Source organism: Anas platyrhynchos, chromosome 5 (genome assembly GCF_047663525.1).
Source record: "Anas platyrhynchos isolate ZD024472 breed Pekin duck chromosome 5, IASCAAS_PekinDuck_T2T, whole genome shotgun sequence".
Lineage (NCBI taxonomy): Eukaryota > Metazoa > Chordata > Aves > Anseriformes > Anatidae > Anas > Anas platyrhynchos.
Window position 1 is genome coordinate 62,035,077 of NC_092591.1, and position 27,148 is coordinate 62,062,224.

General features: G+C 46.4%; 1 protein-coding gene and 2 long non-coding RNA genes across 5 annotated transcripts in view; 2 read left to right on the forward strand and 1 right to left on the reverse strand.

Moving 5' to 3' along the window:
- The first annotated feature begins 229 nt into the window (after positions 1-229).
- LOC101797653 (uncharacterized) lies at positions 230-19,122 on the forward strand. Its single transcript, XR_011809861.1, has 9 exons — positions 230-529; positions 2,748-2,887; positions 3,886-5,923; positions 6,028-6,348; positions 7,036-11,925; positions 12,079-12,197; positions 15,046-15,136; positions 16,251-16,342; positions 16,454-19,122. It is a non-coding gene; the product is annotated as an uncharacterized lncRNA (long non-coding RNA).
- On the reverse strand, positions 15,184-22,353 carry LOC106017558 (uncharacterized). 3 transcript variants are annotated; one of them, XR_011809869.1, is made up of 4 exons: positions 21,183-22,353; positions 20,383-20,484; positions 19,347-19,487; positions 15,184-15,581 (listed from the first exon to the last, which is right to left on the reverse strand). It is a non-coding gene; the product is annotated as an uncharacterized lncRNA (long non-coding RNA). The 3 variants fall into 3 exon arrangements; XR_005266106.2 differs by having other exon boundaries at positions 15,184-15,578; positions 21,183-22,350; XR_005266107.2 differs by lacking the exon at positions 15,184-15,581 and adding an exon at positions 15,596-15,989 and having other exon boundaries at positions 21,183-22,350.
- Positions 22,354-22,372: 19 nt separating this feature from the next.
- RRAS2 (RAS related 2) overlaps positions 22,373-27,148 on the forward strand; it is a 32,849-nt gene continuing 28,073 nt past the window's right edge. The window contains exon 1 of the mRNA XM_027461683.3: positions 22,373-22,647. Within this exon, the coding sequence (XP_027317484.1) occupies positions 22,543-22,647 (105 nt within the window). The 5' untranslated portion in view covers positions 22,373-22,542. The remainder of the gene's footprint in view (positions 22,648-27,148) is intronic.

Here is a 27,148-nt window from a genome sequence, read left to right on the forward strand (position 1 = left end):
TTTATTGCATCTTCCTCATTCTGGATCATTATAGGGTCACTAATGTAATTCTTCCCTGTGGGTATATACTGGCTGTTCTTGCTCATTTCACAACATGGTAATTATGGAGAAACCAGAGGTTGCAAATTATGAAAACAATGGAGTTCAATTTAGAATCAGTGTCAGCTGTAGGGGAAAATCCGCTTACGCACTCACAGCGTTGGCTTTTTTTTTTTTTTTGCCTTGTTTTAATAGAAAGGGACCTGGCCTTCTTAGCCAATACATCATACAAAGCAGAGTCCTGTGGCAGCATTCCTTTTTTCATCACCAGTTGGATTCGAGATCTTGTTACATTTTCAATGAAATTGTTTTGCATTTTATTTCACCAAATGCAGCTGGGATCCTGAGGAGCTGGGGAAGGTGCTGGACGTCCCTCTGAGGCCTGTGCTGCGTGCCATCGCGAGGGAGAGGCGGGGAGCACGTCTCCTTGAGCTGCCTGTATCTGCTGGAAACACCTTCCTGGGCTCTTGAAAGGGAGGGCCAGTTGCAGGTACAGACTCTATCCGACTCAGAAAGAGGTGAAGAGGGGGAAATGGGTGTCTCCTGCAGGTCAGACACAGAAACGACCTGCTGCAGGCTTTGTACTACCCAAGTCTCACCAGCGGAGCTGACATTTGCACCCGAAGGTGGCAGGTGCTCTGCAGGGCTTCTGGTAGCAGGTAAGCGAACGTACCGAGTACAGATTTCCACCTAGCTCTGCTGCTTGAATCTCCATGGCTTCTGCCTGCGGCGCCTCCATTATTCCAGTCCCTCGTCTCCGATCGTCAAGAAGCTGTGGCTGCGTGAGTGCTGCGGCAAGAGCAAATCCCGCAGGTGTCGGAGGGCTGCACGCCCGCTCCGCCTCCACCCATGCATCAAATATGAGCTCGCGTCTCCAGTGACCGAACTTTCTGCACCACCAGGCTCCAGGCCTCTCTCTAATGCTCTTATTTCTGCGTGGGTCACAGGGGAGCCTCTCAGGCTTTTAATCTATAGCTTATTGTTTAAAGATTTATTTGTTTTGGGAGGCTGCGGCCAAGACTTGAGCGCAGGCCGACACCCATGGAAGGAAGCTGTAAAACTGGAAGTGTGTCCACTGCTTCTCCAGCTGGGTGCCTCGTCTGTGATAAGACTGTTTTGAAGGATTCAGGTCATTCATAAATGTCATCTTAAAACTGCGAGTGCTTCATTTTTTTTCTTGTTTACTGTAGAAATGTGAGAGAGAGAAAATGAGGTGTAACCAGCAAGTCCCTAGATGTTGCAGAATATTGCAGAAAAGCATCTTCCTTTTCTTTTTTCCTTTTTTTTTTTTTTTTTGGTAGGAGTGCCTTGTTTCCATGGCTACCCTTTGTTAAGATTCCTGCTGTTGGGATCAACTTGAATTCTGTCAGTCCCCCGGGGTCCCCAGAGGTGGGACAGCCTGGTCTCAGGAAGGGGGAGGGCGGAGGGTATTCACCCAGCCGGCAGCCCCTGCACGAACCAGCGCGCCTGGCTTTTAAAGAAGGCAATCTCAGGTTTCTTTCTGTGCCTTCACCCTCCAGCTGACTTCCCCCCCACTTCGGGGACACACTGCCCTAACAGGCAAATTAATTAAACCCAGAAACTGTGAAGAAAATGCTGGTATTTCTCCCCAGTGCCAAATCAAGACAATACAGTTGAGGGAGCACTGCAATTCTTGCCCCAACCCCTCTGCTAGCTCAGTGATCAGCTTGTATGCTACTTTAAAAAAAAAGTAATAATAATAAATACCCAAAACAAAGCAGTAACCTCACTCTTGGAATTACTGTTAATTACAAATTGAGACTTCAGTGTTTGTCTCAGATTTTCCTGTGATGTTTTCCCTTTCCAGATTCTCCATCTCCTGTGCAGGCAGCAACAAGTTGTTGGAAGGAGGCGCTAAGTTTTGGTCCATCTCACATGGATCGGGTTGTTTATGAAGTCGTTTTCTACTTATTCACAGATATATCTGTAATGAATGGGAAAAGTTTCTGAAAGTTGAATGGTTTTGGTCACTTTTTAAAGTTTTCTTGGTTGTTCCTGGCAGTTTGAAGTGTCACACATGGATCACTCGCTTCCCTCTCTCTGTTGAATTCGCATGTTCTTGTCAATGATGTGTGTCCAGAAGCAGTAGACTTCAAAACTATTCATGGGTATTTCTAATTTCTCATTATCTTTCTCCCTTTGGAATTGATTGCATATATCTGGGGCTTCCTCTCTTGTCACAAAAAGGAGCAATGCTGCTTGCAGCCTTTTCTCCTACTTATCTGTGTCTGTAGCCATGAGGTACAAGAGAAATCTCAGCTTCTATTTTCTTCAATTTTCCGCTAAATTTCCTTTGAAGGTTATCTTTCCTGGAGGCTTCAACTGATCCATTTTCCTTTCATTTCCTTCTCTCTCTTTTTTTTTTTTTTTTTTTTTGGCACCGCATAATGTGTTTGTGTAAAGGAGAAGAAAGGAGAGAAGAAAGTCTACCTTTCTGTTGACATAAAAACTCTCCAGTTCTTCTGGGCTCTCTGCTTGGGTATCCTGAATACAGCTGTGTATTTCTTCTGTGCTGTGAAAGGGATAGCATGCTGCTGTAAAAAAAAATGACTATTTGAAATCGTGTTCCTTTTGTGCTTTGCACGCGGTCCTTCTGCAGCAGATCCGTTGTCCATATATATTCATTTAATCGTAGCTCTTTGTGTTACTGATTTTAATCCAAGTTCTTGTTACCACTTATTTTCTAGGTCATCTGGAGCCAACACAGCTAAAATGTTTCTCCTGCCTTGGAGAGGGCACGGGGGGGTGGCAGATGGCTTCTGCTCTGCTCTAGGACAGGAGGTCGTCGTGTGCTTGCAGAGGACGTCTGCTGGGACAAGAAGATCAGGTAAAAAGCAGAGCTGCTCTGTTGGAGTGAGTCGCACATGTGTGTAAGAAGCTGCATCCTGTGTGCCCCTCCTGCTGCTGCCTGGTGCAGGACGTGCATGTGCCCGTGGCTCTCTGGAGTGCTTCTGGCTCTTGCCACACTGTCGGTGGCACCTGGCTGCTTAGGAAGGCCCTGTGGATAGGCTGGGACTGGGTTTGCAGACTGCTCCTTTGAAGGACCACACTGAGATACTGGAATGGCTCTCTCTTTCCCTATATTCCTGCAAGGTAGTAGGGGTTGGCTGTTTTTGACCTGTTCTGTCTCCTGGTGGGGTTTATCTAGAAAAATTTAGGGGCCTTCCTAGAGAAGAGAATTCATTGATGGCATCTTTTCCTGAGCATGCCACGCATTTGTCTTTTACTTAGGTCTTCAAGACTAGGGCTTTCTCTTCAAACAAATTCATCTTTTCACATTTTTGAACCCACTTTCTCACCAGAGCTTCTGGACATTTTTTTTTTTTTATTAAATGTCTCACTGTGTGTTTCTGAAGGTGCCTGTGAGATGTCTGGGACTTTGGTATTTAAAAATTATTTGTTTGTATATATATGTGTGTATATATATATATATGTGTGTGTGTGTGTGTGTGTGTGTATAAAACTGAAGTTGTTTGTGTTAGAGGAAAACTATATGGTGCACTTCAGATCAGCCCTTCTTCAGTCACATCTTATCTTCCTCCTCTGAGGGGCTGTGGGATGGCTGACAGCACGAAGTCCCCTCGCACTAAGTGTGCTGGAACTTAAGTCTCATTTAAAGCTACACTTCACTCAATATTGTGACTAATTCTCTTAGAAGGATGAAGGATTTCATCTGTTAGTGTCTCAGTTGAAGAACATAATCATAAATCTTTGAGAAAAGCAAGTTTTGTGCTCACAGCAGAGCTGAGGTAGCTTTCCTACGTGTTTGTGTTCTGTATCCCCATCACCTGCTCACCCATACTGCTTTTTCTTCTGCTTTTCCAGGATGACTGAGTTCCCCTCCTGCATTTCTCTGGGCAAGCAGCAGCATTTGGGCTGATCTGTAGTTATGAACGTGCTGCTGGGCAGGTCAGTGTCAATATGCTTGTCACTCAGCTGGTTGCTCCTCCCGAGATGGAGCACTGGGTTGTAGCTGTTTCTTCTCTCTATCTGGCTACTTGCCTAGGTTTCTGTCCCCCATGCTACTGATTTGCATGTGAGGGGAAAAAAAAATGCACTTTTCACCTCCAGTTGTCTTTCAAATTTGGCTAAAATTGGTATTAGCTGGACATACCAGCTTGCTATGCTGAAAAACATCAGCATGCTCCTATGTAGCCCCAAGTCATCTTGAATTTTATTAAAATATTTGCCCACCAGCCTTAAGAGATACCGATAGATGAGCTTTCATTCTTATTTTTTTCCTGTGGCATCTTATTTATTTATGGGGAGCCATTTGATAGAATATATAGCACGTGGACCTTTGGCTATGTGAGTTTAGTAGATGTCCATTGTGCAGAAGATTAATAAAATTATCTGACTGTGTTACATTTCCTCTTTCTTCATTGTACGAGCAGTGTTGACATGTGCAGTACACTGATACAGATTGTACTGTTTCATCCAAGTACACACAGTCCTATTCTCCCTATTTTTTTGCATTTAAATCGAAACACTTGTAGTTGTGAATGATGTGATTTATTTCATTAATGGTATCTTTGCTGCGGGCAGTGGCATTGAGTCTCTTTGTCCTGATGAAGTCTTTTCCATGACAATGATAATTTATGACTTGGTGTTTGTTTCGGTGACAAGGAGATGACTGTACTTCGTTTGTGTTTATTTTTCAGTCTTGAATTCTTAGGCCAAAAATAGACAAAATGGGCTGGAGCATATGCAAATATCCTTATTTCAAACTTAGCATTATCTATTAATGGATTATTTTAAACTGGAGATGACAGCTCAAGAAAACCAACGCACTCCTTAAATGTATCCTTAATTTGTATTGAAAATGATCTGAGATTTCAGATCTGGCTTTGCTAGTGGGGAGCGTCCATCCTCCCTCCAGCTTCTGAAAGGGGCTAGGATGCAGTTGCGTTGGCCGGGCCTTGTTTGGGGTACCGGGAAACCCTCTGCAGGGAGAAATCTGCTGGGTGCTTGTGCCACCTCTTACAGCCCGCTGCAAGAAGCAGCACCACGGGGACACCGTTCCAGCGTCACCCTGAGGTCCTGGCTCTGCGCTGGGGCAGGAGCCGGCTCCCATCAGAAGTGCTTCCCGCCTGTGTGCTGCCACTTGGAGACCTTCCACTGCAAATATTGATCCAGCTCACACCGCTCAGCTTAGGAGAGCTGGGGAGATGAAAGTATTTGGCCTCGCAGCCGCAAGGTATTGCAGATGACTATGATGTGAATCAGATCCTGCGCCTATCTGCAAGGTACCGAGTTTGCAATTCCTTTCCACTCCCTGCCCACGCAGTCTTGAGCCCAGAGATCAGGCTGGCATGCAGTCTCCTGGTTCGTGTTCCTGTCTTGAACACATCCTCTTCTTTCTCTGCATGGTGTGCTTACGATATGGCACCGGGCACTGTGGAAATATTTGGAGATCTTTTGGCTCCAGCCACGTCACTGCTTGTTCAGCCTGATGTCGTGAGTCACAGGTCTGGATTCTTTGCACTGAATCAGATGTTAGAGATGCAAAAGGTCTGTTGGGTCACCCAGCACACCCTGGGCTGGTTGCTCATTGCAGGATGTAAGCCTTGCTTTTATTCTGCCAGGAGAAAAGAGGAAGCAGAGTGGTACTTTTTCTCGGCAGGTCTGGATTGCTGTGTGGATCCGTGGTTCCTCGTTCCTTTGTGTTCATGGAAAGCTTTCGGTGTTCAGATTCAGAAAGTCCGTGTTGTTTCTTTTTGACTGCTCATGTGTGAGTTGACACAGCAAAGGCAGAATGAAAGTCACAGCACAGCAGATAATTAAAGGAGAAAAAGTTTCTAAACAGAGGGATTTTAGGATTTGTGCCACCTGCGTGCCAAACACAGCACGTGCATCTTCTCTGGTTTGTCCTGTTCTTTTTCTGCTACATTAACAACCACTGGTAATATCTAGCAAAATAAATAAATAACTACATAACAAAGGCACCTTGTTTGTTGTTTCACTTAGGAGAAACTGGTGAAAAGGTGAAAGCAAGAGGTGCTGCAGGGAGCACACCCGGTGTCTTTGAAAAGCCAGCCGCCTTCCCCGCAGCACCGCGCCGCCGGAGCAGAGGCTGTCACCCCGTGCTCTGACAGCCAGCCCTCCCTCGCTCGCTGGCAGGTTTTTCGTGCTTCAGGGTGAGCTTCCTTCCCCGTCTGCCTGTCTTCTGCATCATGTCCGTGCACCTCAGAGTCTGACGGTCTCACCAAAGAAACCAGCGTCAGCTGGAAGCTGTGGACTAGGGTTAATTTGTATTCGGTTTTCTGCACAGCAAGACGGAGGAGAAAGGTGAGGACCCTTTCTGATTTTGCTGAACAGTCCTTATAAATCATCTTAGTGCCCTACTTAGGGGAACAAAAACCTTCGTCTCGCTGCTCAGGAGAGGCAGCTACCATTTCAAACAGCCTCTGCCCTCTCGCACCCCCCGAACCAGCCTGATGACACAGGTGCAGAGGAGGGCTGGCAGTGGCCCTAGCCCACGTTGGTCCGAGCTGGAGCTGCTCCCTGCAGCAACCAAGTGGATTCTAAAGCCGAGCAGTGGGCAGCTGGGATGTGTTTGTCAGTGTGGATGATAACAGAATAACAGTTGTGGAGCTGCAACAGAAAGGGGACAACATCTCCCTTCCCTTGCTTTAACCCCACCCTATTGCTCGGAGTTAGTGATGTGTAAAAAATGAGGGAGGGGTTGGTTTTGCTTTTAGTCAATAGCATTTTTTTAATGTTTGAGGGAGTAAAAATTCATGCTCTGTTGCTCAGGATGGGAGATCTTGCCAAAGTCATTCCAGTCATGCCTCAAGCCTCCTTGGGAATTCAGCTATTGATGTTCATGCTAAAAGCTAAAAAGCTGTGTCAGAGAAAGCCTCGAAATGTTTGTTTTTTTTGTTTGTTTGTTTTTAAAGTTTTTATGTATCTATCTTAACATGTTAGCTTTTGGTTTAAAACAAGCAGTTTTTAGAAACTGCAGTCTTTCCCCAGATTCTGATGGCCTGAGTCAGGAGTTACAGGCCCCAGCTGCCACCAGAAGAGGGGATGCTTTCCAGGGAGGTGAATGACCAGCTCTGGCTGGTGATGCTTTTGAAGGTTGCACTTGTTCTGCTGCAGTATCTGTTTCAAGTGGGAAAATATGCTTCCCAGGTCAGTGTTGGTATTGTTTCTTTTCGTTTTTTGAAGCTTTTATTTGCATTTTCCTTACTAGTGCCTGTGAAGCAGTCCTAGAAGGCAGTGAGAAGTCAACGTTCCTCTCTTCTCAGAGGCTTCACGGGTCCCATCCAGGGGTGCTGCCTACCTTGGTTGTTCAGACACATCTTTCAGAGAAAAGGCAGGCTACCCAGCAGTTCAGAAAAACGTGTTTTTGCTGCTGCCGCTCAATTGTATCTAAAATAAGGAAAATAAATACTATGAACCTAAAAAAAATAAATCTGGAAGATGTTTGGCTTGGAGTTCTTAGTCTGTTCAATGCTGTCTGTCTTGGAAAGGGCAGATGAATCTCACGTTTCCAAGAAGACTATATATAGAGCGGTGCAGTCTCATTTACTGATATTATGAAGCTAATTTAGCTGTAAATTCAATTTTATATCTTCACCAAGAAAGAAAAGTCACCACGCTGTGAGAATGAATTCCCAGCAAACATCTAAACAGAGACTGTCTCCATTCCCCTTTTTATGCCAAATCACAAAATTGGTGTCCTCTTGAAGCTTTGAAATTAGAAAGCCTTTGTAGATTCAGAACCAACTGTTGTCTGAAATAGCTTTACAAGTTTCCTTTTAATGTCTCTACGGCTCGTATTCTGGGTTTAATGGTTACTAAAGCCTCCTGGAGTTAAAAGCAATATCATATTTTTTTATTAATTAAAAACAAAGAAGGAAGAAGAGAGAATCATTTGGTAATCTGCCTGGTGCCTTTCCACTAAATGATTGATAATATACGCTTCTAGATATCAGGCAATTCATTAAGCCTTTCAGCACTGAGTAGGCCAATAATGGATACAGAATATCATTTAAATCCCTACTAAAATAGAATAATCTTTACTGGAAATGGTGAGCCTTTGACAGTGCACTCTAGTGTAGGGAGGCTGAGATTTACCTGAGGTGGGATTCAGTGGGACAGGCAGTTTATTGTCACTCACTCACAAAATGTTCCAGGAATTTCTTCCCTTCTTCTGAGCTTTTCCTCACGTCACCCGACTTTGACTTACAGCCTAGACTGTGAAATGCAGTTTGGTTTCTGAGGCAAGGTTTTCAATTTCAGCCTTAACAGAATAAAATATTGACTTGACATTTATAGGGACGCTGACTCACGGAATGAGTTACCTGATTAAAATGAGGACAAGCAATCTCCAAGGATATGAAAAATGTGATGAATAGTAAAGAAGTAATGGTTGATAGTAATTAGAGAAGGTTATATGATGTCTGTAGATTTGTAGGACCTCGTACTGAATGAACTGCAGAAGTTAGATAGCAGACCCTTCAATACAAAAGCAGAAAATCTCAGTGAACTTTAAAATGTGATTAACTTGAGAGTTTGTTTAGTGCAGGTCTTACTGTGTCAGGTGAGTATTTATCAGCTGTGTACAGGTTCCCACCTTTCTCCTCCAGTGACGGGGTAAGGGCAAGGCTCGCTTCCAGGTCTATTTAAAATTGGGACTCTACCATGCATTTTTTCATAACTTTTAAATTGCTTTCCACTACCTACATCTTGAGTGACTCCCCATGAATAAAAACAAACTGAAATAATGAGAAGACCTCATGGCAAACTCTTACAGGGACCATTAGCACAGCTTTAGAAGACAGCGTGTGGACAAGTAAGGAGCCATGTGCTTAAAGTTCTCTTTTCCTGTTAGATCTCGTCACCTTTTCTGTTGCCTGTTTTCTTACCTACCCAGATCATCCTTTGCTGTTTGGTGTCTCCACTGTTGCTGTGCTGCAGCTGGCTGAGCTGGCACAGGATTTGGCCTCTTTTTTTTTTTTTTTCCTTCTTCTTACTAGAAGTGGCAAAATTTGTGTTATTTATCTCTCTGTTTTGTTCAGAAATAGTTTCCTAATTTGCCTGATGTTCCTAGGCACTACCTTAATTAAAGCTGTAATCTGGCAGATAACCCGAAAGTTAACTTTCAAGAAGCAGATTAATCATCTTTTCCTATGAAATTTGTCATGCTCTATGCATAGCCCCAGACTACGCCAAGTTCTTCACTGGAACTGTGGGGAGGCACTGTGAGGGAGTACTGTAAAATCTCTCCAGGAAGAGCAGATGAGGGGAGAAAATGTGCTTTTATCCCAAAGGCAGAGGAACTGGGCATGGAAACGAAAAATGGCTATAGCAAGAGCTGATGGCATATGTATTTTAAACTAACCAGCTGCCAGAATAATGCTACTTGATTGTAATGATCTCTTTTAGTGAAATTAGGAAAACTGTGAAATGGATCAATATTGAAATGGACGTATCAGTTAGTCTTTCTTGTCTTCTTTAGACACGTCTATTTCTTTTGCTCTGATGCTTTCACTTTATTCACAGTATGTGTGTGTGTATATATATATGATAGGAATGATTATACATAGGAATATTTTATCCGTGGCATATGTGCTACAGCTCTTGGAAATGCTCAGCAATTACCCTGTCCTTACTGTCATTGCTATTTCTGGATTTACAGATGCATCAAATACAGCTTGAGGACACTGCATTACATTGATATGTGGTCTCTGATCTGACATTTACCATCTTTTTAAAAAAACAAAGCAAAAAACTTCTGTAAACTGTAATTCTGCCTCCAAAGTGCTTTAACAAAGTCTAATTTTTAGCAAGGTATAGCTGGAGGCAGAAGATGATGTTGAAGGCGTGGAGGTTCAGCAAGAGACGCTTAGGAAAGCCCTAAGGGAGAAGGGCAAAGTAAGGAAGAGCTGTGTGGGTCTCAGGAGGCCAAGGAGTGAAGCCAGCAATAACCTCACCGAGTGGTGGTCAAGCTTCTCCAGTGAGGGATGTCTTGGGTGAGAGTTTAATTGACGAAATGAGTGCTAGTGAAGTGATGCCTCAGATGCTGAGGCTCTTGCCTGCAGAGAGATTAATGAGTGGCAAGGAAGACAGGAATAAGAAGTAGGTGGGGAGAGAGAAATCCAGAATCGGTTTACTAGAAATTTGTGACAGGGCAGGCAAGAGCTTCTTGTTACTGAATAAATTACTGTCACTGCAAATACTGGGTGAGTGGATCCATTCTTTCTCCCTAACATGCATCTTGTTTAAGTCACGTCTGCCTCTTCCAGGATTTCAGGTGGCGGCGAAGGGCTAGTGCCAACAGGACCGCAGCTCCGCTCTAGTGTTTGTCCAGCCTTGTCATACGTGTGGGGGTTTATTCTTTGCTTTTCTCATTCTACTGATTTGTTTCAGCTGCTGCTGGGGCTTATTATTTGTAGTGTTGATTTTTATGCGTGGTATTTGAGGAAGGGCGAAGTCCAAGATCGCCGGTAACTAGTGCAAACAGGAACTCCTGGGCAGGTGCTGTCTGGAATTGAAGGACTCAGCAGACTTTGCCCTCAAAGAATGTATGTATTGAATCCCAGTCCTTGTGCTTTACTTCTCCTAGGCTTGTCCTTTTAAAATGTTTAATAAATGTAGGTATTGAATGCTGAATTACAGAGTATCTCCTGCCTCGGATACTTATATTTATCACTATTGTTAGTAGTGAATAGTTTTGGAAATAATGACTGGATAAAGGCAAACATCTCATTGCAAAAGCGCAGCATGTGTACCACTTCCAAAAGTTCACCTGACCTCTCTGGCAACGTCAATGGGAGGTCCTGGGGACTCTCCAGCAGCACAGGTTCCTTGCTGAAGAGGTAACGTGAGTGACACCGTGTTTGTGACCCCGGGCAAACCTTTTGCATGTCTTCTTCAGCCTACCCTGTTGCAGTGTGCGGGACGGCTGTCTCGGTGTAAAGGTGGAAGGGAATTGCCCCTGTTTATCAGGTTATCAGTTACCGAGAAGCAATGTACTTTGTGGTGAACTTCCAGATGGCTTCCAGATAAACCCTACGTCATTAAAAAAGTAGTTGTATGTCCTTTTTCTTCATGTGCCTTTCATAGGGGCTGCAGGAGCCCTTTTTCTGTCATAATTCATAGTTCAGATTTCGTATTAGCTCTGCAGTAACATCCTCACCAATTGCAATCAGTGTTGCATTAATTCCTTGCGTTAATTTGAACTGTTCAAATGGCACTCTGGGGGTGATTTGCTGAGTACCTTGCTCACCTTGCGGTGATTTCCAGCTTCTGTGTTAGCTGTGCTTGCCATTGCTCAGGAACCCAATATTGAAATGGAATCCAGCACATCTTAATCTCAACGGAGCGTATCAGTAAGTGATATAAATATGTATTTATCATTCAGTAGGGAAAGATCATGGAAAATTTAACCAACTACTCTGACTTCTGCGACCAACTTTGTCTTATCGTGTATTTTTCTTTTAACATGGTGACTGGATCGTGGAGAACTCAACAGCTTGTTAGTAGCCATGCATGCACTTATGTATTTCCCTAAACAAACAAAAACTTTCAATGGCTTGGGTGTGTATCCAGTGCTTTTAAGCAGGTAATTGTCTAAGCAGGAATTCCTTGTCTTCATTTTTGTCTGCTGAGAAAGCCAGACTGATGTATAAAAGACAAGCGCATGCCAAATGCATTTAGAGTTTACAAAGCCTTAATCAACCTGTTTTAAAATTCTTCCTACAGCCCTGAAATAGTAGTGCTGAGTTGAAACCACTTCTGACATCTCTAAGAAAAAATAATAGTGAATGAAGGAACGAGTCAAGTATAGGTGCGAGTAAGGCGTGTGGCAGAGCACAAGGCTCCGGGTGCAGCCTCCGAAGACTCCGGATGAACAAGGTAGAAATCAGATTCAAATCCCCAGCAGTGGGGTCACCCTGTTTCCCCTGGGTTTCCTCCCACAAAGCCCAGCTCTCTCAGGGGTCTTGCTGTCCATCTTCTCTCCCTACCGCTTGCCCCAGACCATTGCTGTCTTTCTTTTCACATGAGCAGAAGGAAGAGGAAAGGCATGGCTGTTGCTGGCGATGTGACCTGTTAGCTTAGCTGCGTGGAGAGCGTACAGGCTGCTGCACTCCCTAAAGCACCGGGGGCTTGTTGGTCATTTGCTGAAGGTAAGCTGCACTTAGCGAAGCTCACTGTGGTATTTCAAGGCTGAGAGCTCAAATCAAATTCATTCTTAGTTTAATTGTTCCACCAGATCCTTTATTTTTTCTCTAAGAAGTACCACATTGTGCTATTTTGGCAACGAACTGAGTCATGACACACCTTCCTCCATTCGTGTGGGAGAGAGCCCAAATGGAATGCAAGATTAATGGCCTGATGTCGTTCCCCCCAGCGGAGATTACCTCTTTGCACAGCTATGAGCTGCTGCGGGTAGTTCTTGCCCATACCCCTAACAAGAGCATGACCCTTTATCACAGAACCAAGTCAGAGACGAGTGCTGGCTCTAGCTGTGGCTGCTGCAATAAATAATGCCCGTTTCTAAATGCGCTGCAGTTTAAAGTGACTTTCTAAGTTGTATGTAGCGAGGTGTTCCCACCTGAACTGCTGGGTTTGCTCAGAGACCAGTTTGGTTCCAGGATGGCTCTGGGTACTCACTGCAGCCCGTATTGATGTTATCAGTTGGCGTGAGAGTCATAAATCTTCATTCCCACTGTTCAGGGGTGTCAAAAATACGCAGCAGAAGCACCTATGTTATGCGTGTGTTATTTAGAACTGCTTGTTATCCTTAGGGCACCTTTTTTCTATGTTGAAACACGAGAAGAACACGATCATGCAGCTTGTGGATGTAACTGCTGTGACCATGTCCGTTTCATTCCCAAACGGTGAGAAATGATGGTCTGTGCACTAAGCCTCTCACGTTATTAAATCCTGACCCACATGAAAGAAAGAAGTGGAGAGGATACATCCCTGCTCGGATGCAGACCACGTTAAAAGGTCAACAAAGTAAAATAAATAAATAAATAAAATAAAAAAGAAGAAGAAGAAAAGGCTCTTCCTTAGATATTGTTCTGTTTCTTTCTGGAAAAAAAATGTCTGTTCCCCACCCCCTGCCCTGGAAAACACGCATACTTCATTGCCCAATTATCTAGAAAGGTTCTCTAATAATAAGGCAAGTACCAAAAGAAAAAAGCCTGTAGGGCATGAATAAATGATAGGTTTGTTTTTATGACTTCCTATAACAGAGAATGAGAAGTGACTTTACTTTTCTGAGGGCAGGAATGATAAAGAAGTTTGGTCAAATGTGGTGTGAAATCTTGCTTTCAACAAACTGCATTTTCAGGAAATGTGGAGGCCTGGCTTGATGAAAGCACTTGGAAGCCAAAATCTCCTCATTATCACTTTGAGCCAACGTGTAAAAAGCTTAATGCCAGTGCTAACATGAATAGCTACCATAGCTCTCTGACCTAGGAGAGCTTGCAGGGAGAGCTTGTAGGAGAGCTGCAAGGAGGAGGTGGCCTTTGGTCCCATTTTTAGACCCCACAGAATCTCCCAGCCAGCATCAGCTGTCTCCTGAGCCAGTACTTCTTGTTCCAGCCTAAATAAGTGGGCTGCTTTTCTATGAGTTTCTTTTGGGGGGCTGTTGGCAGCGGGGAAGAGTGGCACCTTCTGCCAGAGGAGTCTCTGGCTCCCTCTGGAGTCACTGAGTTACGCTCCCAGGACGTGCCTGGTAAGCCAGTTAGTGGAGGAGTAATGTCTGTTGTGTGTCCCTCTTTTTAGGGACCTCTTTAGGGGCCCGTGTTAGGCTTAAAGGACAGAAAATGGCAACAGGCTTCAGACCATGTAGCGACTCTTGGGGAATCTCCTCTCTCCAAGAGGGGAGGTACAACAGCTGAAGGTGATGCGGCCTTCATGAGGCTCAGAGGGCATGGCCACTCCATGAAGAGCGTGCTTTGGCCAGAAGCCTGGGGAAATGGCCAACTTCTCACAGGGTAATAAAGGGAGAGGACAGGAGAGAAGGTCCTGTGTCCCCATGGACAGGGAGGGAGGTTTCCTTGGTCAGAGAGAGCCTTTTTGTCCTGCAGGATCTAACTTGTCCATTCCTTGCCTTTCTAGCCCTTACAAGTCCCATGCCCCCATCCATAGGAGCTGCTTAAACAGCCTCCTTACACCTTCCCTCTCCTCTCTCTCCACTGTCTCCCAAGAAGCCGGCAGCAAGTCTCTCTTTGCTTTCTCTCTTTCCCTGATCTGCATGGCACAGCCACCTATCAACTGCATTTTTCGCCAGCAAAACAGGTAGTCCTCAGCCCGTGCTGTTTCCTGAGAGCTGTTGGGGCAGCAGTCACAGCCACACGCCAGAATGCTCACCAGGTTAAAAAAGACACAGGGGGCTGTCCAGGGCACAGGCAGGCTGAGTAACCATTGCTGCCTGGAAGATGTGTGGGTCAAGATCCTCGGGGGGTCAGTGGGTAAAGCAGGCGAACCTAAACCCTCCTCCTAGGAAACCGAGGGGGAGAGGAGGCCTTGGCTGCATCTTGCCCACAATGGCATGGTGCATGCCGCGGTTGTAGAGACCTTGGCACAGTCGAATCTGATCTAATCAGCTCCCGTTTCACTGCGTTCCTTGTTAAAAGGCGGTTCTCAGGCGAGAACTTCGATGTTTTCATTTGCTTGGAGCCAAGCGCGCAAATATTTGCTTGCGTCTTATAAGCTGTTGTGAAGAAGTGCAAACCCAACGCCTTGAGCTGGATGCCAGAACCCAGCCAAGCTGCAGGTCAGTCGCTGTGCTTCTGTGCACGGCTCCTCGCCAGCGTGGTAACGTGAGAAAAAGCTGCTGGCTTCCTGTGTGAGCTCTGCCGCGGCCACCGAAGATGTGCTGACCTCAGGGCGAGATGTCTTACAAGCCTTCGCGCCCCACTCAATGTGTTATGTAGAAGCGTCTCTGCTCATTTCCATTTTCACCAGTTTCCTTTCCATCCTTTGTTTTTTTGTTTATTTTATTTTTTTTAAACACTGCAGATTAAAATCAGGCCCTCACATCATTGCAACTGCTTTTGGAAGGCGTCCACATGTACATGCTACCTGGGGAACCAAGAAACTACTTAGCTGGGTAAGAGTTTGCTGAAATATTCTTGAGCAGCATCCCAACTCAACAAGGTAGCAAAAAAAAAAAAAAAAGTGCACTTTAAGCACAGGATTAACTCCGGTGAAGTCAGTGAGAGGTGAATGCTTGCACAGTGTAAAACTCCCCGATGCGGCTGTTTATTCTGCATTATGAGTAAGAAGACAGATCTAGATTTATCAATAGGTTTAATGATCAAGTGTTATACACATCCCATTATCATTTGCTGTGATTACTACTACGTATGCTTTTTGAATATCTTTTCCCTTAATAGATTTGATGGTGAGCCAAGGCATTTTAAACATTTTGCTATATTATTACCGTGAACTTTTAAAAACGGGAGTTGGAGGTTGCTGGAGAATCCTGGGGACAGGCTTGCTCGTTTTTTCTGAAGGAGATTATTTAGCAAGTAGAACATTCGTCTTGCACTCTGCTGATCGGAGAAGACAGGATTTAAAAAAGTTATACATTGAAAAAATAGCATCTGATTACATACAACATGTTCTGCCAGATATTCTGAGACAGCACCAGAAGGCACCACATTTCAAGTGGCAACAACATGTCATGGAAATATCTGAAAAGTCTCCTTTTTAGTAAAATGTCTGTTTATCAGGCACTCGCTATCAAGCTGTCCTGTTTGTTTTTACCTTAATTTCCCCATTCTTCAGTTGCTAGGTTCACTTTCACTTTTCAGATGGATTCTGATTTTCAGTGATTTGAAAGCATAAACAAACACGATACAATTTTGTTGCTGTTGTAAAAGCATAAAACGTTTGAGTGAACGCATTCCTACAGCGATCTCGTGGACTCATACGGACTTCAGTCCTTTCTTCTCACGCCCCTAAAAATGACAACGAAAAGGAAAACTGCTTCAGCAGCTTCTTCAGCTGCAGTGCTGCTGGTGCACATGAACAGGCTGATCTGCAGGAAGACACAGAGCATCTGCAGAAAGAATAAGTAGAGGGCTCGTGGTGTTTATTCCCCAGTATGGCTCACTTGACTGATACAGCTTTCTGCGTATCCTCAGGCGTATTCCTTAGCAAGTCTGTGCTTGAATGCCCTGTCTGCAAAGGGGAAAATAATATTTCTTCTGTCTATTCAGTCTATAACTTCTGTGTGACAGCAACTGGGTCTTGTAATGCTTGTACAGAATCCACTATTGTGACCCACCGCTAACACTCTCCTAGATTAATGGTAAGAAACAACGCGGGCAAATACAAAAAATTGAATGTTAATTCCTCAGCTGAAATCTTAGTGCAAATTAGTTTGGTGTATCTGAATGAATGCTTTTCTTCTTCTTGGCAGTAGACCTCACTGGTCAGAATACGATGGATTTGGGGAAGTCTGCCAACATCACCTTTGAACCAAAAGCATTGCGAGTGCTTCGGGAGCCAAGCCAAAGGTATTCTGGACATAGGGTAGTCTACGATGCATGTAGCATTTCCTTGATATATGCAGATCAGGGCGGGCAGAGGAGGAGTGGAAGAGGAATTGCAGAAGAAATTGCTGATACAGCCCGTTTGGTCACTCACCTGCAGCAATTCTTCCACTCCCATTTCCCCATAGCTCCACTGGGGCAAACCAGGAGAGAATAATTTCCTTGGGGTAGTGTCTTTGCTGAGCTTTGGAAAAACACCCTTCCGGGTCTTTAGGTCCTGTTCACCCGTCCCTAACCTTTACATGACGAAATGACAGCACTGAGGCCAATTGTTGTATGCTGAGAAAACAGTTTCACGAGGCAATAGCAGCGATTTCAGCAGGCTGTGACATTTGAAAGCACAGACAGACTAGCCTGCCCTTTATTTACTAGTGCAGAGATGCCCTCCCGTGCTTAATAAGCACCCATGGCCAGTAGTTAGAGTCACCCATAACAGTAAGGGAAGCTTCAATAGTTTGGGCAACTGTCACTGCAGATCTTGGAAGCGTGAAGAAACATCACATTCTGCTGATACCACGCATTGAAAAGAGTGGGGACAGGAAAGATATCTGCTTAACAGAAATTCATGTCCCCAAGCAGTGTTAACCAGAGAAAGAAAAATATTTCTGTATCTGTGAAACTCTGCATGGACAGGACCTTGTTGTACCAAGCCCCCTTGCTAACAGCAGCAACTCTTTGAAGGCACCCCCTGGGTGGAGAATCCTTCCTGCCCTGTTTTTAGCACTGGAGATGTCAAAGATGAAGTGAGTGCTTTCAGGGACAGCTCTTTCAGCCCAGTGGGCTAGAGAGGGAGCCCACATGATGTGGATTTCCAGTAGTTTCAGTTGCCACCAAGAGATAGGCAGGTAATATCCTGAGGAATCAAACATAGGGCAGCCAGCAACCAACAGAGAGAGGTTATTTCTACCAGGCAGGTCGTGGTGAGTCAAGGAAGAATCCCATACATCTCATTTAAACCTTCTGCTGCCCTCGGGATGTGCGTGTATTGCAGAGGGAAGCACACACTGTAGAGACAGTGGGTAAATTAGTTTGGGTACCAACAGCATACCCTATAGAAATGTGCCTGTTTAAATTTACCTCCGGTGTATCTACCCTACACTGCAATCTCAGTTATTTAAACCACTCTGAAGTACTGAACCTTTTAAGTCTCATTGTTTCATAGCCCCAGACATCTGGAAAACTCCATCTGTGCTCTGGCACTGTGCTATTTCAAGGTCACGAATTGCACTACATGATTCCTACTGCATTTTGCTCCTGTGTGGATGTGGAGTTTTCAGCTGTCTGCATCCAGCCGAGGCGCTGAAATACTGTGACGACGAGTTCTAGAAAAACCCTATCTGAAAAATAATCCAGGAACGGGTCGTGAAAGGGTAAAGGGAAACAGCAATGAGACCGCACGTGAGTGGCCTCGCAAAAAGTGAATTTATAGGAAAAAAAGCAGAGTTGGCAGTTTGCTGAGGAACTGCTATGAAGCATAAGCAAAAAGCACCTCAATGTAAAAAAAGGATGGGAATTTTAGTGAGACCAGAGTGCCTCAGTCATTAGCTCTTCTTTGATCTCTGTGTAAGAAGGGAACATGCAGAAAATGAAATGTAGGTCATCATACTAAGGATTTATACTGAAATGATAGCATAAGCATTTATGGTGTAGATTACACTGCAAGCTAGAAAGGGAAATAAAATGCAAGAAAGGGGGTTTCTGAAGGTATGTCAGTAAAAAGAGGGAGTTGAAACTCAGGTCTTAATACAAAGAGGCAAGGAAAATCCATTGTGTCAGCACAGGGAAGGAAAAAGCAAAATTTTTGTTGTTTTGCTTCATTCTTTTCTAATATGCCTAATTTTCTAATATACCTAACTGCAGTGAAGTAGGCATGTTTGACTCCAGGGAAATGTAGACAAATTGCCTACATGTGGAACAATGCAAGCATTTTTACTGAATTACATTCAGTTGAAGTTTTCTGCAGCTTTTTGTGGCTGTGCAGAATTCTAGGTCTGTCCTCCAGCACGCAGCTTTTGAAAACCTAGGAGATGTGCTTTCTTGTTTCGTCATTCAGATGATTTCCGAAATATTCAGTAATAATGGATTGTGTCAGGTCTTCTGGATAGTTGTGTGGTACCACCCTCAGCTTTATCAATGAACCACTGAAAATCCTTGTGTCCAGTGCTCCCACCTGCTCTGTCTCCCCTTTGGCACTGCCATCTAAAGATGAGCCAGGCTGTTTATAAGAACATCAGGTAAGGCGTTACTAAAATCAAGATGTAGAACACCTACTGCTTCCTCCTACTCAAAGGCCTGTTACTGAATCAGAGAAGAAAAATATTTTGGTTTGACACAGTTTGTTCTTGGAGAAGAACACGCTGGTTGTCAGTTATCTTGTTTTCTTACAGGTAGTTCCGAATAGTTTAATTCCTTGTTTTAGTACTTTATTTATTTATTTCCTAAACATCATAAAGAGGAGGATTGGATGAGCAGTACTGGTATGGGAGCTTTGTCTGAGTGGTGGAAATACGAATTTGACGTCGCAGCTCTGCCAGCTGCATGATCTCCTGACTTGAATAAAAGACAAATTAACTAAGATATGCCCCCCAGCTCTCAGTTTTTCTCAAGGTGAGTGGCAGAGTTTTCTTAATGATGTTTTAACTTTGTGTGTTGACTAAAATAGCTCGTTTTCTCGTCAAGGAAGTCCAGCTGTGGTTTGTGGGGTTGTCTTTCACTGCCCTGAGATGTAAATGCGGCGACAGCACTGCACTGTACACTCACCTGCTGTCCCAAGACCCAGCATTGGTGGCAGTGATGCAGGAGGGTCCTGGGTGAGCGGGAAGACACAGTTTATTCCCAGGTGGAGCCCCCCAACTTCCAGAGTCAGCAGACACCATCATTTCGGCTGCTGGGCACCACCAGCTGCAACACAAGAGATTGTTTTTTTTTTTTTTTTTTTTTTTTATCCTAGCAATATCAAGCGATAAATACATAAATATATATAGAAACACAAAATCTAAATGTGTATGTAGATATACATTGGTTTGTTTTGGACTGGTTGTTTTGCTACAGGATTGCCTGGATATCCGAGCATGCCAGCCCTGACCTGCTCACTAAATGACTGTTGGTGCATTTTCCACTGAAGAAAATTCTCCCACTTGTTCCTTACTCTGTGCAGTTATGTAAGTGTCAGGGAAAACATACAGCATCTCAAATTCCTTGTCTAAAATCCTGGTCTTACTCAGTTACTGTGGGAGACTTTTACTCATTTTTCCTTGGGATGCCATTGTTTTATAATTACCGTTGGGTATAGCACGCCTGAAGTTCTAAAGGAATCATGTAATTAATAAAAATTGTCAAGCCCAATTTATAGAACTTAAAAAAAAAAAAAAAAAAAAAAAGAAAAAAGAAAAAAAGAAAAAGACAATTTCAAACCTCAAAGAAAATTACATATTTTGAAGTGTCTGTGCGTGTGTATGAGTATTTACTTCCGAGTTCTTTACTGGAATAGGTAGATACAAAAATACACGAACATTTTATCAAAAGCTGCAGTTACTTGGCTGAAAATAGTTTTACTTCTTACTCAGATAGAAACTGGTACATGTGCCTGTGAAGAAATACCTTGTCTTTTCTTTAGTTTCTGGTTGCTGGTAAGTGTAACAACTAGTTCAAGTTTATTTATTTATTTATTTTTAATGCAGGAAAAACTATTGCCCATTTTATTTTGAATTAAGTCTTCCGTTCTTATCCCAATGAAAATCAGATTGTAACACTTGTCCCTAGCTTCTTGCTTTATGACTTTGTGAAGCCCCATCACCTGCCCCTGTAGGCTCAGCAGTGGAGTTCTTGCTGGGAACTGCAGCACACGGGTTTCATTAGGTCGCGGTGCCCATACGGTGCGAGGGGTGATGCTCAGCGCCTGTTTGCACGGGGTAAAAAACAATGCCACCTGTAAGAACCTCTCTAATGGCACAACTCAGCATTACAGTAACCAACCGTGCTGACTCATGTCCCAAAGATTTTGTAACTTTTTTCTGCACTAAGTCTGTGAACAAGTTCTCTCTTAATTAAGCCGTCATGTTCTCACAGAGCACTTTTTAGCTCTCAGTATGTCACTTACTGCATAGATGTCAGCTTGGGAGGTTAGAAGACATCCTTGCCAGGCTGCCAACGTACAATGAAGTTCTGGATTTTCCCCCCAAGCACTTCCTGAAACCTTTTTTTTCTGTCATTATATAAAGCAGTGTGGTGCTCTATCTTTTAAGCTTGCCATCTGGATGCCATTCTTGATTTTTGTCTCTCTTTAAATACACGTATTCAGGCTAGATCTGAAATGATGCAGCTTCTTTCTATGTAATGGTTCTAAAAGCTGTACTTTCTTTCCCAGTCACTTCACCAAAACTTTGGCATCATCTTTGCCATCTCACATCCTGATAGCTCAAGCGCTTCCTCTCTAGTATGAAACTCTGCACTTTCCACCTCCCTATGGATACCCTGCTCTTCCCTGTGGAGCTGCAAAATTTATTTTCCCGATCTCATGGACAAACCCCTTTTCTAATCATCTTCCCCTGGCACCTTGTATGAGTTACGTGTTTCTTGTCTTCACCTTCTACACACCTCATTTCTCAGCCCTTCCTAGGTTAGCCGATCTTGAAATGAATCCTGATGTGTGCTGTGTCCTCATCTCCATGTCTATTCACGAGTAAACTCCGTGTTTCCCAAAACTAGGGCTGGTAGCAAGGGCTGCCAGAGGGAAGCCAAGGTTCTGAATCCGACCCTGGGATCTTTGGATACAGTTACAGCCCCCCAAAACACCCTGTTCTTCTGGCGCTGCCCAGCTCTTCTTCTGCCACCGCTGCCTCGAGCTTTGCAAGAATATTGCTTTATTTGTGGAACTGGATTTCGTTCCCCAAAATACCCCACACAAAGGTTTTAACAGTAATAAGTTTTCACAATAGAGCCTTTGTTCAAGTAATGGGTGATTGCGTTAATTGTTTTAATCCTTTATCTGTCAGTGTTAGGGAACTCTTGTTGTTTCTTTAGTGAAATTCACAAGACCGGATAGCCACACCAGCAAAAATAGCTATTTAAAGTGACGTAGGATGAAACCGAAACCTTAAAAAAAAAGATAAGGGAAAAATAAAATGTTTGTTTCGATGTGTCTCTAGACCAAAGGAGCCAAATATCCTGTTGCAAGAGTCAGCGTGGAGGTTACGGCTGGGTTCGAGGAGGCCACCACATCAGTGAGCTGCGAGCTGGCAGCCGACCACAAAATCCTAACGGGGCTTTTGTTGAAAACAAAGCACCTCTTGGGTAAACTAAGGCCTGGTACCAGTTGAGGTTCGTCTTTCACCTCGTGTTTTTCCTGCAGCCGGGAGCGCAGGAGGGGACCGGGCCTGCTGCCTTCATGCGCTCACCGGCTCCTGGGCCTGGCTGGGGCCAGCTCCAGCAGAGCCTTCCCTGCTCCGGGTGTGTCTGTGGGGACAAAACCCTCCTTTTGCTTCCTGAACCCATTTCTTCATCCCATCACCGGGCTCTCCTTCACTGAAACTTTCTCTGCCCAACTTCCCCGTGCTGCAGGCTGGGACGGGGCAGCCCCCTGTCAGACCCCTCTCTCACTTCTCCTTTCCCAGCTGGGCAGCCCAGGGCTCCTCAGGCTGCCCCGTGCGAGCCCCCACGCTCTAATTACCTCCCCCCAAGACCTAATTACCCTCAAGGAGGGGCAATTAGCGGAGGCCCCGCCCTGCTTCATGCATATATATAAACACATTAGCATTTTTGGGGCTGGCCCCGCCCCCCGGCGGCCATTTGTAGCCGCGGCGCCCGGGCTGCGGGGGCGGGCGGCGCTCGGCGGGGCTCGGGGCAGCGGCCGGGAGGAGGAGGAGGAGAAAGAGGAGGAAGAAGAGGAAGAGGAAGGCAGGAGGAGGAGGAGGAAGGAGGAAGGAGGCAGGCGCCGGAGCCGTGACCCGGCTCCCCCATGGCCGCGGGCTGCAGGGACGGCCCGGGGCAGGAGAAATACCGGCTGGTGGTGGTGGGCGGCGGCGGCGTGGGCAAGTCTGCGCTCACCATCCAGTTCATCCAGGTGAGGGCTCGGCCGCCATGGGGGCTCCGCTCCCCTCCCAGCCCCTTCCCTTCCCCTCCCGTCCCCTCCCCGCAGCCCCGCCGGGGCCTGGGCGCTGCCCGCGGCGCCGGGGTGGGGCCGCGCCGGGCCCGGCTCCCCCGCGGGGAGGGGAAGGGGAAGGGGAAGGGAAGGGGAAAAGGGGACGGCTCGGCGGGGTGGGGGCCCCCTGCTTTAGGGTCGCTGCTTTGCTTTAGGGTCGCTGCAGGGCCGGGGCTGGTGCGGGGAGGGCTTTGGGGGAACGCCACCCGCGGGGAAGTTCGGGCTGGGGGGCTCACAGGGGGTGGCGGAGCAGCCCTCTGTGAGGGTTTCCTGCAAGGGGTGGCAACAAAATAAGGGTTTCGCTCCGAAACAGCTCTGTCGGAGTGGCAGCATCACCCCGAGCCGATGTGCTGAAGGCGAATTTCCCAAATTAACCCGTGCTCGCTCAGCGCTCAGCCACCTGCCCCGCTTCGCCCCCCTCGGTTGCGTTACCTTGAGGTGAAGCCTTGGCACCGCGCCCTGAGCCCTGCCCCAGGGAAATTTGGGGGCTTTGGGCTGTGCTGAGCAGAGCCGTGGGTGCCTGGGGGTGGGTTTTGTGCTCCCACAGAGCTGCCGGCAGCCAGAGGTGAGGCCTGGCGGGGTGGCTGTGCACCCGTGTTGTGCTCCTGGGGCTCCCCACCAGCCCCTTCTGCCTGGCAGGTGCCCTGCCCAGGACGCCGTTTGTCTTTTAAGGCCGCCTGGAAGCCACCCCGAAGTGTTTTAAAATTGATTACGAGCAAGTCACATGCGCCGTTTCTGGAATTGTTCAGGATTAGGTGACAAACTTGTCGGTGCCTCACGCGAACACGGCTGGGTACGGGGCTTGGCCTCCTGACAAACCTTGGTGTCAGCGAGGGATTTCAGTCCTGGTTTGCTTCCCTATTGCTCGTGGTAGCGTGGTTGTTGCTGTCTCAGTTCTGAAGCTTAAAAAGGAAAGTTGTTTTTTTTTTTTTTCTTATTGGCACTAGTGAATATTTCCACACTTGGGCTTGCTTCCCTATAGCCCTGGGCTTAACTTCCTGCAAGGGAGTGCTTCAGTGCAGCCACTGCTGCTTCTGCTTCGCTATTTCCCTGCAAACAGGACTGGTGTGGTGCCGGGCACACACCTCCATTCACCGTGTCCCTTTGAAGGGGTTTTGTGTTTGGAAAGAGGGGAAACTGTTGGCTCATTTCGGCTGGAATAAGCAAAGAGGGAGCTGGGGGTGTGGGCAGGACTGGGTCAGCTGCTTTCTGTGCCTCTCAGCCTCGCTCAGGTGTTGGCACCCGCCCTGAGAGCGGGACCTGCTGCGGGGGCCAGGCTCTTACTGTGGCTCTGAGGTAGCTGAAGATTGTGGTGCTAAAACCCGAGCTGAAACAACCATGTCCTTGTAAGGGGGCTGGGTGAACGAGCCGGTGTCACGCAAGAAAGCCCTTCCCCGTGCAGGGTTTGGCGTCCTCGTGCTGACCAGAGCAGCATGTGGGATGCAGCTCTTTGCCCGTGAGAGGCTGGGTTCACTCCTCAGGGGCTCCTCTTACAGCCCGGAGAAATTTTAGAGAAGGCAGTAACAGATCAAAGCTTTCGGCGGGGAGACGACTGCTGTGCTCCTCAAAATCCTTCCTCTGAGGAGATAAACAGAGCTTGGTAGTGGCGTTGGTGGGACAGGATTTCATCCTGGAAATTTAAAATCATTTCCTTTAAATCAGGATGTGATATATGAACTTCGTGCTCCCTGGTCTGTGCGCTGGTAGGCAGGAAGTGGAGAAGTTTCAGTCGTGGAGTAGATGGGATCCGACACAGCTATAAACTTCAGGAAAGCCCCGGCAAACGATAGTCAGGCTCTAGACTAGGGTCTTTTTAAAACTCTAAGTGCTGGAGCTAAGCATTCCTCCTCTTATTGGAAAAATAAACAAATAATCCATCACGCTGAGATCCCAAAAGAGGCAGAAAACTTCTGAAATAACTTGCAGGCAGTTAGCTGGCCCTGTAGCGGGCTGAGGTATTTGGGAGTATGAGCTGTGCAGAGCACACAGCTGTTGCCACAATAGCTTTTCTCCAGCTGTCATGCAGAGGTCTGTCACAAAATACCCCACATTCCCTTCTAACTCAGCCCTTTGTAATGTTCAGGTTTCCTTACTCAAAGGGAGTACAGCCTAGCAAATACTTAATCACCCTCTGCATATTTTGTCCTGCAGTTGCCATTTACTTCATGCTTTTTTTTTTTTTTTTTTGGTTAAACTGCTCTGTGGTCTCAGCACTGTGCAGCAAGGAGCCCCCTCACGCTCTGCTCTCTCAAGTCTCTGCTCCCCAAAGTTGGGGGTGCTTTTGATCCAAGTTGTGAAAATTATTTGTTCTGCCTCTTCATAGAACTGAAGATTGTGCTTTGGGACAAATGCCCGTGGATGTTTGCCTGCTGAATAGGACTCCAGCGGGTAGCACAGATGTGTCGGTTGATAAATGTCGCTGGAGGTGGTGGTGACTGGATGTAGTTCAGTGGGACTGAGCTGAGCTCAGTTTGTTGGTCAACTTGGTGTTGATTATGGTAATGCACAAATACGTAGTACAGCTTGTACGTAGGGGTCTGCTGGTCGCTTTGTGTGCGTGTACTGAATTCCTGCTGTATTTACAAGTGGGCATTTGCTACATCAATACATCTCCTGCTGCTCTTCAACTGTCAGCAGTGAGTTCTGCTGGGACCTGAGCTGGCTGTGTTGCTGAGCAAGTGAGTAAAGCAATTGGATGTACATTTGTTGACTCCTGAAGCCTAATACGAGATGTTTCTCTGAAAGCAAACATGTAAGACCTAGAGGTGGATGGTGAGCAACTGGTCAGCTATTTTTCTTTTTCCTTTCTTTTCCCCTGCTGCTGCTTTCACCGGGATGTTAGTTCTTGCTGACTAGACATGCAGCTGAAGGTGGGTGAGCTCCAAGCACCTTTCATGTCTCATAGAGCTGTTGGGCCAGAAAACGGCCTGTTCCGAACTTAATGGTGCAGAGTGGTAAAGCAGATGGAAAAGCAACAACTGAACTGCAGCTGGTGCTCGTGCCGGCACCCCGGGCGTTTGGCAGCCCCTGCAAAACCCCCTCTTGTTCCTAGGTGCTCGGCTGAACCACTGCTGGCCCTCAGAAAGCGCTCTTCAAGCGAGACCGTTGGGGGGGGGGGAAAAAAAAAGGACTAAAATGCCATGAATTCCAGGCTGTGGATTCATGTAGGGCTATGCTTCGAGTGGTGTGCTTACATTGTGATAACGAGTGGGGCCTTCCTGCGGGAAGCAGCGCGCCCTAACAGAAGACGGCAAAACGCAGTTGAGGAGCGTGAGCGGCTCGGCGCCGGCATCCATCAGGGTTAAAGGCGGCGTGTGCGTGTGTCGGGAGAAGGTGGGAAGTAAAAAATCCTAATCCAAACAAGGCACTTGTGATGCAGTCACCTGGAATAATAAGGGCTGCTTGTTTCGCTTCTTGTGAAACCTGAGCCCCCGGGCTCCTGGCTTTCCCGGAGCACCGCCACCGCCGAGCCGGGTGTTGCTCAGTCGGAACCGCCGCCAGGCTGCAGATCTGACTCCTGGGCTGACTCGCAGGCGAGAAGGAAGGGCTGACAAGGTGCCAAGAGCTGCCAGGAGCCCGGTGTGCCGCCCTGATGTAGCGCATGTGTGGCAGCTCCTCGCGGCGTCCTGGCGGGGCAGCTTCCCAGCCGCCTGGTGCCGCTGTCAAGGTGCGCTGAGGAGCGGCCCCAGCTGCTGTCTGGAGGTGTGTGGGGATGGTGGCGAGGCTTTGGGGCTCCAGGGCTGTGCTGCAACGTCACCCACCTGGCAGGGACGCTGCAGAGGTTGGGGCTGAGCTCCCTGAGCTGCTCGGAGATGAATGCCCGCATCGTCGGGGGAAGTGGAGTGGCTGTCTGGCAGGAGCTGGTAGTCCTGTGCTCGAATATGGCCATGAGCATGGCTGAAGTAAAACAACATCCAGGTGACTGCACCACGCGTTGTAAATGCTCTCTGTTTCAGGAAATATGTTAAACCAATACTGACTGAAGTCACGTTTGGAATGGCTCCTCACATCTGGACTTTTCCCTCTGGCTCTGTGTATAACACCTCCAAAAACTTCTGGATGTAACTCAAAGCAGCCTAGACAAATTTTTACCAAAAGGGGTGTTGTGAACAGGATACAGATTAGGTAGCTTAATTACAAATAACACCTGTAGGCAATGGTTGCCTGGCAAATGGTTTGCCATGCAGAGTTGGTGGGGTTTTGTTTAAAAATGCTGGTAGGTAGCAGTGCTAACCCATTGCTAGGAATCTGGGGAGCTGAGTTGGATCCTAGATGAATGAATTCTGTATGAGCACTGGGTGAGGTCCTACCTGCTTGTCTTGAGCTATGTTTTTATTTCCTAAATCCTGCATGCCCTATGATCTCAAATTTATGTATTTATTTATTTCCCAGCTCTTTTTTACCCTCTGTTCTTTGCTGGTTG